Here is a 19,296-nt window from a genome sequence, read left to right on the forward strand (position 1 = left end):
AAAATCGAAAGCATATAAGCATATGAGTTCACAACTTATGAGATTGCCTCTAGCACACTCTGTCTACCCCTGAACTGGAAAACGAGCTATCAAGTAAGTTTGTGAATTGCAGGGTTCCTTTTGTTTTTAAGGTGCCATATATTGGAACACCTTTACCAGAGCGGTAGAGAATTATCCCAATTATAAGATCGAAACGTATAGCCATTTGGCACATAAGACTTGCAGTTCCAGGCCGCTCCCTATATAATTTCGTTCCTCCTGGAGTGCAGGAACATGCTGTCGTCAGCAGATTCTTATCATGCATTGCAGACCTTTCTGAAAGCCTGCTACTTTGCCTCCCCACGTCTGGAAGGAGATGTTCCAGATCGGACATCATGACGAAGCAGGGGGGCCTTGGGAAGAAAGTAAAAGCTACTTTACAAAAGGGTCTGTCTAGTACTATAGAGCTGCCCCCGCCCCCGTCACAAGCGGGCACAGAAACCGCACAAGAACCCATGTCCTGCAGTCCCATTCATTGACTCTTCCCATGCAAGGGCAGCCAGTTCCGGGTTTCCTGTGCAGAAAGGAAGCCGTTGCGTATGCCCGTCGAGTTCTCAGCCCTCGTACAGCCCCACGGCGCCCTCTGTGCTCTTCCGACCCGACCCGACCCTCCCCTTGAGACTGCATGCTCCGGCGCATGCCAGCAGCTCATCCGGTGTGGGCGGCGGGACACCTGCACGGCTGCACCCTTGGACACAGCCCCCACCGGCGGGTCTGGCCTCTGAGTCACGTGACCCATTCCAGCCTATCCGGGCCCTCCAGGAGTTGCTCGAGCCTCGAGTCGAGAGCTGCTCTGGGCGGCAGAGTTGTGGCTTGGGGAGTAGTGCGGGCAGAAGAGTCGCTCCCCCAGTGCCGCCGCCGCCGCGGGCTGAGGCCACGTCGCATCACGCCGCGCTGTCTGAGTCACCGTTCCTCGCCGCCGAAGGGAGTTTTCGGGGGGCGCTTTACCTGTTGCCTCCCACCCTCCCCGCCTCTTCCTCACTCCCTGGCGCCGCGCACCTCTTCTCCCACCGGCTGCGTCGCTGCTTCCTTTTCCTCACCTGGGCCGCTGCCCCCGCCCCCGCCCCCCCCCCAGGCGGCCCCCCCACCCCCGCGCGCTCTTCCCAGCCCGGCTCCTTCGTCTTGCAGCTCCTGCTCCTTTAATCCCTCGGCGGCCCCTCACCCTCTCCGTCTCCTTCTGCCTCGCCGTCCTGTCCACCCTGCCCCCTCTCTCTGTTTTTCAGTTTTCTAATTAACGTATTGGTCTCTCTCTTGTTTGGCCCACGCTTCTCTCTCCCCCCCCCCACCATTTCTTATCTCTCTCTCCTCACCCCATTCCCGAAGCCTCCCCTCCTTCTGTCTCTTGAGTTCTCTATGCCGAGACCTTTTCCACGTTCTCTGCAGCTCTTCCTCCGCCCGCCCCCTCTGAGCCCCCATAGCCCTCTGGTTATGCCTTCTCCTTAAAAGTCCCATCCCTTTGGCTTGCTCTCTTCCTCCTTTGCTCGGCACTCGCGACCCTTACTCTGATCTCCCAGGGAATCCTCTCCCAGTTCCCGATGTCTCTGCTTCTTTCTTCGTTGCCATCTGCCTCCTCCCATTTTCTTTGCAATCTCTTTTATGTTGTTTTAAATCAATGAAGGGTGAGTTTCTTCAGAGGCTTCCTTGACTGCTCCCAATGTTGAGGCTGAGATTGACGTGGTTAGTGCCTCTGCCTTGACCATGGCTTTGCTGAGTTCTGAGGAAGTGACCGAAGGCACTTTGGGGGCTAGTGGCACCTCCTGTCCACTCTGGACTGTGCTGTATGACTATGAAGCCACTGGGGAAGATGAGCTGAGCTTGCGACGGGGAGAAGTGGTTGAAGTTCTTTCGAAAGATGCAGCAGTCTCAGGAGATGATGGGTGGTGGGCAGGAAAAATCCGCCATCGCCTTGGTATCTTCCCAGCCAACTATGTGACTTACCAGCCAGGGCGTTTCCAACATCCCCAATTAGGAATGGTGGAGAAATCTGGCCAGAACCTAGCTATGCATGATGGGCATCCTTCAAATGATGAAGGCCATTTGGGTTCTCTAACAGAGATTGACTTCCACCATCTGGAACTGCAGGAGATCATTGGAGTTGGGGGCTTTGGCAAAGTTTACAGAGCTATGTGGAAAGGCCAGGAAGTGGCCGTGAAAGCAGCCCGGCAGGATCCAGATGAGGACATCATGGCCACTGCAGAGAGTGTGAGGCAAGAGGCAAAACTATTTTCTATGTTAAAACATCCAAACATCATTGAGCTCCATGGTGTAAGTTTGCAGGAGCCCAACCTCTGCCTGGTTATGGAATTTGCGAGGGGAGGACCCCTCAACAGAGCTTTGTTGGGGGCTTCCCCCACCACTAGTGGGAGCCATTGGGACCGCCGCATACCTCCTCATACACTGGTCAACTGGGCAGTACAAATAGCTCGTGGGATGTTCTATCTACATGAAGAAGCTATCGTTTCCATCCTTCATAGAGACCTCAAGTCAAGCAACAGTAAGTGTTTTGAACAGGGCTCCTTAAAAAAAAAATTAAGACAAGCTACATTGTCTTCTTAATATCTAAATGTTATAACCGTGAACTGTACTTGAAAAATGTTATTTAAAACTGTGTGGTGTCTAAAACAAATGAGACAAAGTGCTTTTCTGTAAGGCCTGGATTTGGCAATGTTTCTTGTGGCTAATCAGATAAAAAATTTACATTTCAAAAGGTGTCTGCATTAGGTTTTAGTACTATTCTTTTTGGCTTTCAAAATCTGTCCTTCAGTTACCTTTATGTTACAAGATAACCCAATAAGGCTGTCTGTGTAGTTCCTCTGTTGTTGCAACAGGACCTACAACCATTTCAGTGCTTAGCCGTGTTTGTATTCTTAGAAAACCGAAACAGCCTGCCTGTGGTTTCACTACAAGAAGGAAGTCTGGATCAGCCTTGACCATTGAATCTGTGTCCCCTCAACACATGGATTATTACTACTGCAAAATTCTTTTGTTGTGTGAGATTTAGATTAGCACTGCTTTTGTGCTTTTCCTGACTTATAAACACTGGTGATACATTGTAGAAATGCTACCTGAATCTATGGATGAAGATTCTTGTGCTGTCTTACTTAACAGTTTTTTAAGGCAGTTTTTGCCTTAGATGTGTTTAAGCAGCTCATCTTCGTCTTCAGTGTCAATTCAAGTGTTTAATTGCATACCTTTGTAACAAACATGTGTGAAAAGACTGCAAAAAGCATCCTGTTCTCTTTACCTGTTTCTGCTGCTATATCATGATTAATGTTAGCCAAAAAAATTCCATGTGTTGGATCCACCAACATCCACTCAGTCTATATTGTTGGGACAGTATTTTCTAGTTAGCAATATTACAAAAAGTAACTTTTCTGTCCTCGTATTAGACTGGTGATGTCAGCCTTCTTAGGTTTCTGCACTGGCTCCCTACTGACTTCTTATCAATTCCCCTCCCCCTTTGTGTTCACTGTTGGTGGGGTGTTTGAACAATCTCCTTGATTGTTTTATGTCTGTAGGTATATGGGACTATGTTCCGCATGCATTTGTTTGTTAGATTTATATTCTGCTCTTTCTGACAGGCTCAAGTGGCTTCCAGGATTTAAAAAATAATAATAATCTTGCCCTGAAAGGGCTCACAATATTATTTTTTAAAAAGCAAGCAAACAAATTTAAAAGGGGGAAGAAGTTGTCAGAGGGGAGAGTCCAGAAGGTTCTTGGTTCTTTGCAGGCTAATGGAGGGGCATTGCTGCTTTGCATTTGCTGCAGGCTGATGGTAATGGCAGTAGATGATGACTTGGTTCTTCACAGGGGCCAGAAGCAGTGTTCCCTCTAATTCTTTTAATCTATGCACAGAATCGGTTTTGTTTTGGGCAGCAGTATCAAGGCAGTGTGTGTGCATGTGCATTCAGAATGGGGACTTCCTGATTCAACCTGTGCAAGATCTAAAATTAACTGAGGGGACATCAAAAAACTTGCTCGCACCTTAGAGGGAACACTGGCCAGATGTACTGCTGTCCTTTTATGCTGCTGTCAGATCCAGAGCTGAATGTCAGCTCCAAAATAATGGTTCGATTTGTGCACTCATCTGTGCATGAAGTTCTTACTTTGTTTTTCATAGCACTTGGCTGAAAAAAGCTTCCGTGATGGGAAATGTCACCTGAGGAATCTGCTCTTCCACAAACTGTATGGCAGTTTCCCCATATGACTCTTTAAACCAGGGCTTCTAGTCAAGGATGATGGGATTTGTAATCCAACAGTAGCTGTAGAGCCAAAGTTTTGTGGCCTTATTTTATACGACCTGGTGGGAAAATGGAAATGCAGGAAGTAGTAATGCACACACACTTTATACCAGGACTTCTAGTCAAGGATGATGGGACAATAGCATTAGAGCCAAAGTTGTGTGGTCTTGATTTCTACTACTTGGTGGGAAAATGGAAATGCAGGAAGCCGTAGTGCACATGCGCGCACACACCTAAAACAAACTATTGCATATTTTTGGATTTTACACAACAGCTCTTCCACAATCAATTGTTAGAATTGTCACCCATGCTTAGTCTTACTCAGTCTGGAGAAGCAGGCTCTAGTCGGCACAAGGATAACCACAGCCATGCATGGATAGTGTGTGCCCAATTCAGTCTGTCAGTACACTTGATACTTATTTTATTTATTTATTTTTATCAAATTTGTACACCACCCCTCGTCTCTGGGCGGTTAACAATAGCATAAAATCAGTTAAAAACATATACAAAAACCTTAAAACAATTTAACAATTTTAAAATAAACCAAAGATTAAAACCCCAAGAAATTTAGGAAGCTGAGAAAGCTTGGGCGAAAAGATGGGTTTTCAGGTGTTTTTTGAAAATTGCCAGAAATGAGGAGGATCGTATCTCAGCAGGGAGCGCATTCCACAATCTCGGGGCAGCAACAAAGAACGCCCATCTCTGTGTAGCCACCAAACGAGTTGGCAGTAACTGGAGACGGACCTCCTCAAATGACCTCAATGGGCGGTGGGGCTCATAGTGAAGAAGGTGCTCTCTTAGATAACAAGGGCCTAAGCTGTTTAGGGCTTTATAAGTTATTACTAGCACTTTGTATTTTGTCCGGAAACCTATTGGCAGCCAGTGTAGCTCCATCAGTAAAGGAGTAACATGGTCTCTCCGAGATGACCCAGAGACCAACCTGGCTGCAACATTCTGAACCAACTGAAGTTTCTGGACTACATACAAAGGCAGCCCCACGTAGAACTCATTACAGAAAGTCTGGAGGTTACAGATGTACCATTGTTTTGAGGTCATTGATCTCGAGAAACGGGCGCAGCTGGCATATCAGCCAGAGCTGATAGAAAGCACCCCTGGCCACTTCCTCAACCTGAGAAACCAGGGAGAGGTGTGAATCCAGAAGCACTCCCAGACTGCGAACCTGTTCCTTTTGGGGAAGTGTGACCCAATCTAGAACAGGTAGATCAAAATAGTCTCTAGAGTTCCAACCCCGCATAATAAGTACCTCTGTCTTATCTGGATTCAGCTTCAGTTTATTCTTCCTCATCCAGCCCATTACTGCTTCCAGGCAGGCATTTAGGGAGGATATGCCAGCTCCTGAAGAAGTTGACATGGAGAAGTAGATCTGGGTGTCATCAGCGTCCTGGTAACACCCAGCTCCAAATCCCCTGATGATCTCTCCCAGCAGTTTCATGTAGATGTTAAAAAGCACTGGAGAAAGTACGGAGCCTTGAGGGACACCATGCTTAAGCTCAGATTTCAAAGAGCAACAGTCTCCAATCGACACCGTCTGGAATCTATCTGAGAGGTAGGAGCGGAACCACTGTAAAACAGTGCCTCCCACCCCCAATATTATTTTACTTAATAAAAACTGTCTAGAAGTGATTGATTCTTGCTAGGGTGAGGAGGAAAAGAAGAGGGGGAAGAACGGAGCGGCCGAGAAGTAAAATGCAGAATCAAGTTTTTTGGGAAGAAAGATGGAGATTAAATTGGAAACTTCTCTAACACAGAAAGCTTGCTTTTCCCCTTTTCAGTGTTACATGTGCAGAAGGAAGAAACGACAAGTCAGCTGTATTAATCATGAGACCTCATATGCTTCTATATCAAACACAAGAAATGTCATGGAAGAAATTTCTTCACACCATGGGCACCTCTCTGAAAAGCAATGAGAGGAAATTATACTGCATTCTGGGGAAACTGAAAGGCATAAGAATTGGCATTTTACTTTGTGGTACTTCATAAAATGTACAACACTGAACAATTAGTACATAAGCCTATTGCAGTTAATTGTGGCAAACTTCCTTTTTCTTGGCAGAGGACCACAGTCTTAAACTAGCTAGTAAGAATATATGTTTACATTTTCTTATATATTTACATAGGGACACCACTCATTCTTTATGTTTATTCACAAAGGGAAACATGCAACTTCTCTCTCTCTCTCACACACACACACACATACACACACACACACAATAAGCAACTCATTTTTTAATGTCTGCTCAATTAATTTTAGATCCCGCTCAGGTTGAATCAGGAAGGCCCCACTCTGAATGCACGTGTGCACACACATGTGCACACACTGCTTTGATACTGCCACCCAGAGCAAAACTCATTCCGCACACAGGTGAAAAAAGTTAGAGGGAATGCTTTTCATTGTCTATTCTGAGTATGTGATGCTTACTCTACCTCCAAGGGATATGCTAGAGATTGTCCCTTGGCACATCCTGTATCATTTGACATCCTAATTGAACTGAATGCTGCATTATTTCTGGAAAAGAAAGCAGTAATTCTAAACTACTACTGCTACAAATATTTTGTAATGCTTTTCAATGAAAGTTCTCAAAATGGTTTATATAGAAAAATAAATAATAAATTAGATGGCTCCCTGTCCCAAAAGAGCTAGCTAGTTCTCTCTCTCTCTCTGGTAGACACCAGCAACAACTAATGAAAGGATACTGGGCTGTGGCTGGATAGCACCGGTGGTTTCCCCTTGTTAAATAGAAGAGAATTATCACTTCAAAAGGTGCCTCTTTTAATTTTAAACAGTGTCCTGTTTTGAGTCCTGTCGATTTCAGTGGGACTTAATCATGTTTAGGAGTGGACTGTAGGTTTCACAGATGCTAGTGTGCAGCATGCTACAGTTACCCTTCCCTAGTACATGCATGTTCATGAGCTACATGCTTAACTCCTTTGTCTAAAAGACTTTTGCTCAGAAACAAGTTTCACTGAATTCAGTTGAACTGAGGAGAGCTGGTCATGTGGTAGCAAGCATGACTTGTCTCCTTAGCTAAGCAGGGTCCGCCCTGGTTGCATATGAATGGGAGACTAGAAGTGTGAGCACTGCAAGATATTTACCTCAGGATGGAGTCACTCTGGGAAGAGTAGAAGGTTTCAAGTTCCCTCCTTGGCATCTCCAAGATAGGGCTGAGAGAGATTCCTGCCTGCAACCTTGGAGAAGTTGCTGCCAGTCTGTGAAGACAATACTGAGATAGACCAGTGGTCGGACTCAGTATATGGCAGCTTCCTATGTTCTCTTCTAGGTAAGCCTCCTAATGGTGCAGTGGGGAAGTAACTTGCCTAAGGAGCAAGAGGTTCAAATCCCCGCTGGTATGTTTCCCAGACTATGGGAAACATACCAGCTTCCAGTTTCCCAGACTATGGGAAACACCTGTAATGGGCAGCAGTGATATAGGAAAGTGCTGAAAGGCATCATCTCATGCTGTGTGGGAGATGACAGTGGTAAACCCCTCCTGTAGTCTAGCAAAGAGAACCACATAGCTCGATGGCACAGCTTTACTCTTCCAGGTATGCGTGCTCAGCATTTTACTTCCTAGTGCTTCTGACAGCCGTCAGAGCATTCCCCAGTTGCATTTTAGCCTTTGTACAATAGCCTTTGTTGCACTAAAAATTGTTAAAAAGCAATCTCCTATCTAAATAGAAGTCAGTAGAGTAGCTTTGCTGCATGAGTAATTTGTAGCTGTAAATGAGACTTGTCTCATTGTGCACTCCAGAGCAAGAGAGAGGTTGTGCAGAGCCCATAAAGAATAGAATTAAATTAAACTGAAAGTTCAGAAAATGGCAACAAGTTGCGGGAGAGTGCTTGCCACTCTGAAAACTCACTCCCTTTTTGTGTTGCATGATAATACCTGAGCACCAACATTTTCCACGCACACTTGGATTATAAACCAGATAGGAACTCTAAAAGGGAGGGCCATCCCTAGCAGGGTGCAGGGCTGGGGGTGAATCAGCATGTGATTCACCCCCAGGGCCTCCCTAACATTTCATAACATTCCAGAATCCTATGATGGATGACATACAGTGTAAATAGTGTGAGTGAGGTTTTTGGACATGTTCAACCAGCTTGGACATATAGTGCATTTCTAAAGCAGGGAGGTGGGTGGGATAAAAATAAAAGCACAACACATGCTTCATAGTTTTCACTCAGACTTCTGGATTGCAAAGCAACTTGAGCATAGTGCACTTATAAATATATAAAGTAAAAGTAAAGTTGTGCTGTCAAGTCGGTGTCGACCCCTGGTGACCACAGAGCCATGTGGTAGAATGCAGGAGGGGTTTACTATTGCCGCCTCCCATGCAGTATGAGATAATGCTTTCCAGCACCTTCCTATATCACTGCTGCCTGATGTAGGTGTTTCTCATAGTCTGGGAAACATACCAGCGGGGATTCCAACCAGCAACCTCTTGCTCCCTAGTCAAGTTACTTTCCCGCTGCACCATCAGATGGCTCTTATAAATATAAATATATTATCCTATATAATAAAAGGCTTGAGTGTGATCCCGTGCGCCCGTGTCTTTTTCGGCAGTTCTGAGCATGCGCGGAGCGCATGCTCAGAACTGCCGAAAAAGATACGGCCGCCCAGACACGGGCGGCCATATTGGCTAAGTTTAAGGGCCAAATCGGCCCATGTATTGGCCCCAGCGGCGCCGCCCACCCGCCCTCCCAGCTGATTTTTGAACCAAGCCCCCACCCTCGATTAAGGGCCAAATCAGCCCAGGCACTTGCCCCCGCGGCTTCCGCCGCCGACCGACCGACCGCCTTCCCAGCTGCCGAAACCTCCTTACCCCCGGACCACGTCGTTCGCTTGATCGGAATATCTATTTACAGAAGGAGAGAGGAGCTCGCATGCAGAGCTCCACTCTCTTTAAAGTCTCTTCCCTAACTGGCGCTATGGACGCGAAGGACGCAATAGGCTTTGGGAGTGCACATGGAAGGCTAGGCAACAGTGCTCTGTCCCTCATCGTCTTTGTTCTTCTTGTTCTTCATCCCTTTTCTAACAAACCTGTGGCATAGCTTGAGAGTCTGGCTGACTTTTGGCAAAAAGAAGAAATAAATGAAGACCATGCCTGGGTGATATGGCATATAGTAATTATTACTGCATGGGGCGGGGTGGAGAATCAAACCAATGGGAGGGTTAGTGGCAGACCATGTTTAGCAGGTGGAGATATTTTTATTGGGAGCTTCCTAAACACTCTCTGCCTGCTCACTGACCCATTAGAAAATCTGTTTTGATCATTATTGCTTTAATGATTAGTTGTTTTTCATTAGAACACACACAAAAAATCTAAATTCAAGATGAGAGTATGTAAGGGTTAGAGGCACCTGCATTTGCTGAGTCACAAGGTTCTGCAGAAGAATTGTTCAAATAATATTAGAAGAATTGTTCAAATAATATTGTTGGTACTTTAATGGGCACAAGGTGTTTCAGTTTTAAGCACTTATGCATAGAAGCGTACAGGGTGTCCTGCACTCCATTTTAATCAACAAAGGGCTATGACTACCTAAAACAGATAATTCCATTATTGTCTTGCATTTTTAAAGCTAAGGACATTTGTTGAGATTAGATGGTCTTTCCTGTGCAGGTTTAATTGGAAGTTATGTCAAATGTAAAATTTCTCTCCATCTTTGCCCCATGATGAGTGCACAAAGGTTGATTGATTGCTAGGCATTATACTGGTGGTACTCTTGTTCTGCATGACCAAACTCATATAAATGGTCAGACTCTAGTTAAGAGATCTGTTTCAACATATCTTTGTAATTAAACATCCAAATAGCTTATTGGGAATGAAACTACTTGTAATATACTTATAGTTGCATGAATTTGATTTGTGTGATATTTCAGAAAAGAAAATGATTGATTCCAGGTGCTAATTTGTTTGTTTTTATACTGCCCCATCCAATGGCTCTGGGTAGTTTACATGACCTAATAGCATGACCTAATTTTAAGGAAATTTCATAGAAGCGCTTTTGGTACTATTCAAGCACTGTTTTATACTAGGGGTGTGCATGGTCTGGTGCACCCCCGGTCCAGCACGGGGGGGGGAGTGTTGCTTTAAGAGGGGGGGTGGTAGTATCCCCCCCCCGCCGCTCTTCCCCCTCCGGCGCTGTGTCATTTGAAAAATCTTCTTGGGGCGGCAGAGTTCCTCTGCCGCCCCTGCCCCTATCATTGTTTGTAAAGCCTTCAAAGAGACGAGCGCTAGTGGCGCGCAGGCGTGCATGCGCCCTGTGCGGCGCGTGCGCTCGTCTCTGCCGCTGCCGCGCGCGCCCCGCATACGTCACGGCGCGCGTGGCAGCGTCAGAGACGAGCGTGCGCGCCGCGCAGGGCGCATGCGCGCCGCTAGCGCTTGTCTCTTTGAAGGCTTTACAAACAACGACGGGGGCAGGGGCGGCTGAGGAACTGTGCCACCCCAAGAAGATTTTTCAAATGACACAGCGCCGGATGGGGAAGAGCGGCCGGGGGGGGTAAGTACTACCACCCCCCCACTTAAAGCAACAGTCCCCCGCCCATCCGGACCTCCAGACCGGTCTGGCGGTCTTTTGAATTGTGCCGGACCGAACCATGCACACTCCTATTTTATACTCCTAGTGCTAGGGATTCATACAGACATGGTCTTGCTAATGGTTCAGTATACATTCTAATTTTGGGCTGGCAAAGGGAGGGCCAGTGTTCCCTCTAAAGCATGTGCATATGTGCACACTCACACTTTTTTTAAAATGTCCACTCAGTTAATTTTAGATCCTGCTCAGGTTTAATTAGGAAGGTCCCACTCTGAATGCATGCTCACACTGTCTTGATACTGCCACCCAGAATAAAACTCATTCTGCACACAGATGAAAAAAATTAGAGAACACTGGGGAGGGCCACTCAAATCTCTCTTTCTATGAACACTGCCCCAAATAAATCTTCTTTGTGGTAGTAGTCTTACATGAAAGCATTAATGCCAAAAAAACCCCTTCTCTGCTGTGCACTTTTGCTCAAAGACAAAAGGTTTTTACCTTTGGGGGCTACTGGTGTGTGTACTTTCCACATGTTTTGGTTGCTGCATGTAGTCAACAGTGTTTTAGATGTTTCCACTTCTACGTGGAGGGCTGCCATGGAGACTAGCTCTTTCCGGTGTTTGTATGGAGCAAGTAACATTTAAGCAGGCCCTCAGTTAGTTGTGTCTGAGTGTCCGGAATACCTTACCTTGTACATGCACATAAAACAAATAAACATATGCCAGACTGAGCTTAATACAGCAGATGGTGATTTGGAACAGCAGGGATAGTGACTGAGAGACCGGAAGAGATCCTTCTAAAGCACAGGATTAGAGTGTGGTAAGAGCCAAATAGTAACACTGAGGTTCAGTGATTAAAGTCTCTCCAAGAAATTGGAGAGGGATGGCAGCTCTTGAAAGAAAGATTGTGCTGTTGAGTCAGTGTCAGCTCCTGGCGACCACAGAGCCATGTGGTTTTCTTGGTAGAATACAGGAGTGGTTTATCACTGCCTTCCTCCCACATAGTATGAGATGATGCCTTTGCCATTGTCACTGAAGTGAGCATCCACACCCAGCACCTTCCTATATCACTGTTGCCTGATATAGGTGACTACAAATATATACTTACTAGGCACAGTCTGGGAAGCACACTGGCAGGGAATTTCAAACTAACAGCCTCTTGTTCCTAAGGCAAGCTTTTTCCCTGCTGCACCACCTCAGCTGATATTCTCCTTCTTATCCTGAGTAAGCTGCACACTTTCTCCCACCTATGAAACTCAAGCAGTTGCGTGCTGCCCAGGAGCAGAGGCATATCTTATGTTGGAAACTGATCCAGCAGCTTTAAGTGAGTATTCTCCCGCTGGTTATTTAAACCAGGCCTTGACACCCCCCACTCAAAAAAAAAAAATTGGCTCTAGGAGCAACTCATGTCTTCTGCTCCATTGGGAGGCACACCCAATGCTGGCTGTCATGGGGAGGACAGATTCCACATGGCGGCAGTGGGTTGCTTTCTTTGTCGGACTGGATGCATCTCTCTAGCTAAGGCAGGTAATGGATCAACACAGCCAGGAAGGAGAGGGAGCAATTTGCCCTCATTTTGCTTGCTGTCTTCTCCTCTTGGTGGCTTCTGCCTAGCTCAAGTGCCACATGGAAATTTCCAGGCACCATGGTAAGCTGGCACCTGGGAAGTGAGAAGCCCTGACTTTCACAAGCAGTGATTTCCCTGCAGAGAGTTACTCCCTCTGGGAATTTTGAATGTGTGTTTTTGTAGTGGGTTTAGTGCGCATGCAACATCCACTGATTTTTCTTGAAGATTTATTCTTATGTGTATGAATCTGATCAGGAATAGTGCACAAATCAAGAGCCTAGGGAACTCCTAAATTTTATAGCAAGTATAAATCTGAGAAAAGATGCTAGTTATATCTGTAACATTTCCAAAGCAAAAACAGTATTTGAGAATCTTTATACTTGGTGATCCTCAAATGTTTCATTGCAGAATGGCATGCTCTGTCGCCCAGAAGAAGTTCTTGAGGAGAGATGTTTGACAGGATGTTGAGTAAAATAAGACCTTAGAGCTAGAATTGCCAGGCTCAGATAAAATTCTCATCTTCCAAGCATTTCCCCATATTTGGTCCCCCCCCCCTTTGTTTATATTATGTAAAGAAGTTATGTTCAGGTTAAGTAGGCAAGTTTGGGGAACTGGTTTGGCTGAGTGATAAACTTTCACTAGATTTCCCAGTGGCGAGTCTAGCCACTTACATAGGGAAGATGTGAGGAAATGATTCCCTGTCCCAAAAGGCCTCTCAGTCTTTCTTTTTTTTAAAGTATATATATGACTCTCCCCACAATGGAAGCACTTTCAGAGATACTACAAAGCTGGATATTTCTTTTAAGCACCTTAGAGGTTTTTGCTGTATCACTAAAGTTTTCTTAGATATCTGTTTCTGTCTTTCTTCTTCTCCTAACCCACCCACCCCCCGCCCCACGTTTGCCATAGCTATGCTGTAGAAAGATAGTCTTTGTGGAAACTAGGGAGATGACATTTTCCATTGCAAGAAAGCTGACCTTGTATCATTATGCTATCCACACATTAGTAAATCTCTTCCAGTCCTTCCTGTGGGCAGAGAGAATACCCCAAAACTCAGTCTGATCCCTGACTTCAAAATGAAAAGCTCTTAGCACCTCTGAAGTGACCTCAAACTATATCAGAACAGTGCATATAAAAGACAATCTCCAAGGAGTATGCCTTGCAGTTCCTGTGTTACTCAAAGGAGTAGTTTGTAGTATTTACAAGAATGAGGCTTCAGTCCAAATATCAGCATATTGTGTTAGTGATCTGACATCTACTGGAGTTCAAGGAAAATTGTCCCATGGCAGTCAGTAGTTAATTAAATGGAAACCTAAATAATTGTGACATGAAAGCCTGGAGTTGCTCAATCACTGCATGAGAAAATTATTGCAGTTTTCCTTCCTGGAGTGACAGAAGCAACCCTGGGATCTCTGTAGCACACACAGGTATTTCAGAAGCATGTCTCTATATAATAGCCTGGCTTGTCCAGCCCTAGCCTCTGCCCCAGAAACTTTTTTGGCTTGCTTATTCCTCAGATGCTTCCAGTACACTTACAGTTTCTGGTAACTGTATTTTATCCTGTGGGTTTTTCTTAAGGTTCCTGGAAACTTTATAGTAGGGATATGCACAAATCATTTCAGCACTTCCTTTGGGAAGTGCCGAACCAGCTCAGGCACCTGCAGCTGAACTGGTTTGGCGGGATGGGGAACAGTTCCCTTACCTGCTCCACTGCTGCCCCGCCACTTTTCTGGGAGCAGTGCTCACTCTACCAAAGGCTATGCATGGCTACGGTGCTGTTTCCTGCAGCCCGTGTGCGGGGTTCCCTGCAACCTGCCTGCACAGAGGGGAAGGAAAGGCACATACTGGAATGTCTGTGCCCTGAGGTTCTGGATGGATGAATCTGAGATTCTTTAGTTTTAATTAAGCCTGTTTTTCAGGGAAGGCAGATGCCAAATATCCACTATTTCCAGATGCCTTAATGGTATATGTTACTGTTCTGTCAGTCATTGGAGCATGTTTCTCCTCACAGGCCCACTGCCCACATTTTAGGAGAGTAGTATCCTCTGCATTTTGCAGAGCATAGTTAGAAGGCGCACATAAAAGTTGTGTAGACATCCACACAGCTACACAACAAGACATCGTCAAATAGATACCTCCTTGCTGAAGCAGCATTTGGCAGGAGGGTGTATCAGAGAGTGGTGCCCACATTGTTTGTGAGTTGCTGGTTATAGGACCCACCACTGTATTTGTGCATTTCAGATGTGTCAACCTATGTGAGACTTTGAGAGAGATTTTTGCTTACTTGTAAATTCCCATTATTAGAGCTGGCAGATGGATCAGTCACTTTTTAGATCACAAGTGGCAGATGGAGGCAGTCACCTCCTTTCTCTGTTTTGAATCCTGTTGCTCCATTCTGAGATCTGGGAGATCCCACCCACCCCCTCGCCAGGATGTCCTATTACATACTCAATATCCCCCCCCCCGCGTACTGTTTTCACTTTCATATTAAAAAAAAAATATGTTTAATAAAGTTGGGACTCCACTTGACAGGCTCAGTCTTGAAAGCTGGATAGCCTCTTCCCTTGGTATCATTGCCGCTTGACCCTGCCTGTAGCCAAAGCCAAGAGAAGGTGTCGTCCCAAATGTAACAGCTCTGTCCCCCTTCACAAGAATGGAAGTTTACAAATAAGCAGTATTTCCCTGCACCCTATAAAATTCCTTTGGTTCTGCAAAATGGATATAATCTTAAAACTCTTAGAGTGTACATGGTAGGGGGGGACTTGCTTTCAAGTGAGCTAATACACTTTAAACAAAACATTGACATTTTGCTAGCTTGAGATTGTTTTGTTTCAGACTGGTCTATTGGACCGTGACAAAAACATAAGAGATGTGTTGAGATACTGTCATTTTATAGAAACAAATATTCATACATACAGAATCCCTTTTTCTCTATTGTCTATCAGTAGAGGCATTTAAATTTTCCTGCCAATTAACTAACAACTTAATCTGGATAACGAATAACTTCTTTGTTTGCTGTCTGTCAACTTCTTATCTCTTTATTTATTTTTTTTAAGCTAGCATTCTTATGTTGCAAGTATCAAATACAAGTGGCCTTGTAAAGTAACGAAGTACTTATAACAACAGTGCCAAGCTTCTGATTTTACTTCATTTTGAGAATAAAAGCATATAAATACTGTGTTTGAAGTTGCTTGTAATGGTTTTTAAAAGTAGTGTCTTTAAGAGATGCTTAGCTAAATGCTTTCACTGTATCCCTGCCATTTTCATTCATTCATTCATTCATTCATTCGATTCTATACCGCCCTTCCAAAAATGGCTCAGGGCGGTTTACATTTTACAAGCACAATATAACTTTTTAAATTTCTGTAATCTCTAATCTATCCTACTACTGTCTGATGGGTCACAGGATAGTGTGTTATGCTATTCTAATTTTGATTTGCACTCTCTCATTGGTTAGATTTCCATTGAAGCTAGAATCTTCCCATTACATCTGAAGGGTTGTCTAGAAACTGACTGGGTGAGAGAAAGCCATGAAATATGGTAGCTGGGAGAGGCAGGTAGAAAGAGTGAGTTGAAGGATTTGGAGATGGAGACATGTCCGTGGAGCTGGATGACAGCTTTGGCTGAGCAGTAGAAAAGGAGCAGGATTTGATTCATAGTAGGATTTTGATGCATGTACAGGTATGGAAAGTGCATTCAGATTAAAAGCCCACTGGAATAAGTTTTTTTACACAGCAGTGAAAAATCAGCTGAAAAAAGGCAGTTTGAGTTTCCTCAAGGGAGGAAGTTCTAGATTCTGGGTGTGAACACAGAGAAGGCCCCTTCTTTTCCCCATGCCCCTACTGGAAGACCCTCAGATCTTGGTGGGGTGCAAAGAAGGGCCTCCCCAGCACATCTTAGTATTTGAGCAGATTATTGCAGGAGAAGGCAATACAAATGCAAGGTCAGAACTCGGGAGATGATTTTGTTCTGCCCATTCTGGATGGGGTCAGACTTCCCCAGAAGGAACAGGTATGCAGTCTGGGAGTGCTTCTGGATTCACACTTCTCCCTGGTGTCCCAGGTTGAGGCGGTGGCCAGAGGTGCTTTCTGTCAGCTTCGGCGGATACGCCAGCTGCGTCCGTTTCTTGAGATGAACAACCTCAGAACAGTGGTACATATGCTGGTAACCTCCAGACTTGACTACTGCAATGCACTCTATGTGGAGCTATCTTTGTACGTACCGTATTTTATGGAGTATAAGACGCACTTTTTTCCTCGAAAAATATCCACCCAAATTCAGGTGCGTCTTATACTCGTAACTGCGTCTTATACTCGTAAGTCTGCCCAACAGGTTCGGGGGGGGGGCTATCCCTGGCAAAGCCTGTACCGATGCTAAAGGAAGGGGTTGGGGCGACCCTTTATTAACCCCATGCTCCCTGGGGACTGCCGCTCCAGCTCACCCTCTGCCGCTTGGGCCGTGGACTCCTCCTCCTTCCCCGATGAGCCGGTGGCCTCTGAGGATCGTGCCACCGCAAAAGCTTCCAGCACCTGAGCCCTCCTGCGCTGCCGCTGGGCCCTCGCCTGGTCCGCGTCGGCCTTGAAGGCCGATTCAAAGTGGCGGCCATCTCTGTGCACGCCCGCACGCGCTGCAGCAGCCCTTCTTCAAGGTGCCCGAAGGCCGTTTCAAAGTGGTGGCTGTCGCTGTGCGTGCCAGCATGCACCGCAGCGGCCCTTCTTCAAGGCGCCCACTGAAGCAAGGCTGAGAGTCCTTTCCTGGAGCTAGCAGGACTTTTTGGTACAGTGATTGCACCCTCGTGTTACCGATCATGGAGAAAACGAAAAGGCATTCATACAATGCAGGATTTAAACTCAATGTGATTAAATACGCTGAAGAACATGGGAACAGGGCAGCAGAGCGACACTTCGGCCCTCCACCGACAGAAAAAACCATTCGCGATTGGCGGGCTGCTAAGGATGAACTAGAAAAAATGAAGACAAAATGTGCAAATAGAGGACTAACTGCAAAATGACCTAAACTAGAAGATGACGTTCTGAAATGGATTCAAGGACACCGTGAAAATGGCATTGGAATTACAACGAAGATGATTCAAATACACGCACGTAAGCTTGCGCAAAAGTGTAACCTAACAGATTTTCAAGGTGGAGTAGGTTGGTGTTATAGGTTTATGAAGCACTATGGGCTTAGCATGAGAAGCAAAACCAAAATATCGCAGAAAATGCCACAAGAGTATGAAGAGAAAATGTTGTCTTTCCATTGTTTTATCATTCTTCATCGAAAGAAAACGAGTGTGGAACTAGGACAAATTGCAAATATGGATGAAACTCCTTTGTCATTTGATGTACCAAGTAACAGAACCATTGCCACGAAAGGTGATAAAACTGTAACGATTAAAACGAGTGGGCATGAAAAAATGCACTACACTGTTGTCCTTTCATGTTGTGCAGATGGCACTAAACTTATTCCAGTGACAATTTTCAAGTGCAAAACAATGCCGAAACCATCTAAGATACCGCCGGGCGTAGTTGTTCACATACATCAAAAGGTTTGGATGGATGAGACTGGTATGAAATTATGGATTACCAAAGTGTGGGAAAGAAGAAAAGGCGCTTTATTGAAGAAGAGTTCACTGCTTGTACTAGATCAGTTTAGTAGCCATTTGAAAGATTCCGTGAAAGAGAAATTAAAGGAAGGAAATACAGAGCTGGCTGTTATTCCTGGAGGACTTACATCACAACTGCAACCTCTTGATGTCTCAATAAATAAACCCTTTAAAGTGTATATGAGAGAAGAATGGAATAAATGGATGATGGATGAAAATCAACATCAATTTACTCCAAAGGGCGCTTTAAAACGGCCTTCAATCAAACAAGTATGTGAGTGGGTTAAACAGTCGTGGTCAAGAGTGAGTGATGCCATTATTATTAAATCTTTCAAGAAGTGCGGTATAAGTAACAGTCTCGATGGCAGTGAAGATCATTTTCTTTATGAAGAGGAGGAGGACGACAATGACGACGAAGAAGTGGGAGGGGAGGAGGAGAAGGAAAGTTCAGATGAAAGTTTTCTGGGATTTTAAAGGTCTGTTTGGTTTTATAAATAATGGCAAATGTTATTTTTTTAGTTTGGCTTTCTAAACTATTGATAACAGTTTAATATGTTAAAACTCTGAAAAACTGGATTAAAATTAAGGTGTGTCTTATAGTCCGTAGCGTCTTATAGTCCATAAAATACAGTAGTCCTGAAACTTATTGGTACAGAATATGGCAGCTAGTTTGGTCTCTGGGTCATCCCAAAGAGACCATATTACTCCTATACTAAAAGAGTTACACTGGCTGCTGATAAGGTGCTGGTTATAACCTATAAAGCCCTAAACAGCTTAGGCACTGGGTATCTTCTCCATGAGCTCCATTGCCCATTGATATCATCCAGAGAGGTCCATCTGCAGCTGCCACCAGCTTGTCTGGTGGCTACGCAGAGATAGGTCTTCTCTGTTGCTTCCCCAACACTCTAGAATGCACTCCCTGTTGAGATTAGAGCCTCCCCATCTCTGACAACTTTTAAAACGTCATAGGAACATAGGAAGCTACCATATACTGTCAGACCATAGGTCCATCTATCTCAGTATTGTCACAAACTGGCAGTGGCTTCTCCAAGGATGCAGGCAGGAATCTCTCTCAGCCCTATATTGGAGATGCCAGGGAGGGAACTTGGAACCTAGATGCTCTTCCCAGAGCAGCTCCATCCCTTAAGGGGAATACCTTACAGTGCTCTTCTCTCATTTATATGCAACCAGGACAGACCCTGCTTAGCTAAGGGGACAAGTCATGCTTGCTACCACAAGACCAGCTCTCCTCTCCTCATTAAAGACTTAACTTTTCACCCAAGTTTTTTATT

At 45.1% G+C, this 19,296-nt stretch overlaps 1 protein-coding gene across 3 annotated transcripts in view; it reads left to right on the forward strand.

Annotated features, from left to right (window-relative positions):
* The first annotated feature begins 852 nt into the window (after window positions 1–852).
* Window positions 853–19,296, forward strand: part of MAP3K21 (mitogen-activated protein kinase kinase kinase 21) — a 77,282-nt gene continuing 58,838 nt past the window's right edge. For 2 of the 3 annotated variants that reach the window (XM_053299231.1, XM_053299239.1), the window contains exon 1: window positions 853–2,533. In XM_053299231.1, the coding sequence (XP_053155206.1) occupies window positions 1,738–2,533 (796 nt within the window). In that variant the 5' untranslated portion in view covers window positions 853–1,737. Of the gene's footprint in view, window positions 2,534–12,096; window positions 12,160–19,296 lie in introns of those variants that run through there. The other variant, XM_053299249.1, reaches the window with a different exon arrangement.

This window comes from Hemicordylus capensis, chromosome 1 (genome assembly GCF_027244095.1).
Source record: "Hemicordylus capensis ecotype Gifberg chromosome 1, rHemCap1.1.pri, whole genome shotgun sequence".
Classification (NCBI taxonomy): Eukaryota; Metazoa; Chordata; class Lepidosauria; order Squamata; family Cordylidae; genus Hemicordylus; species Hemicordylus capensis.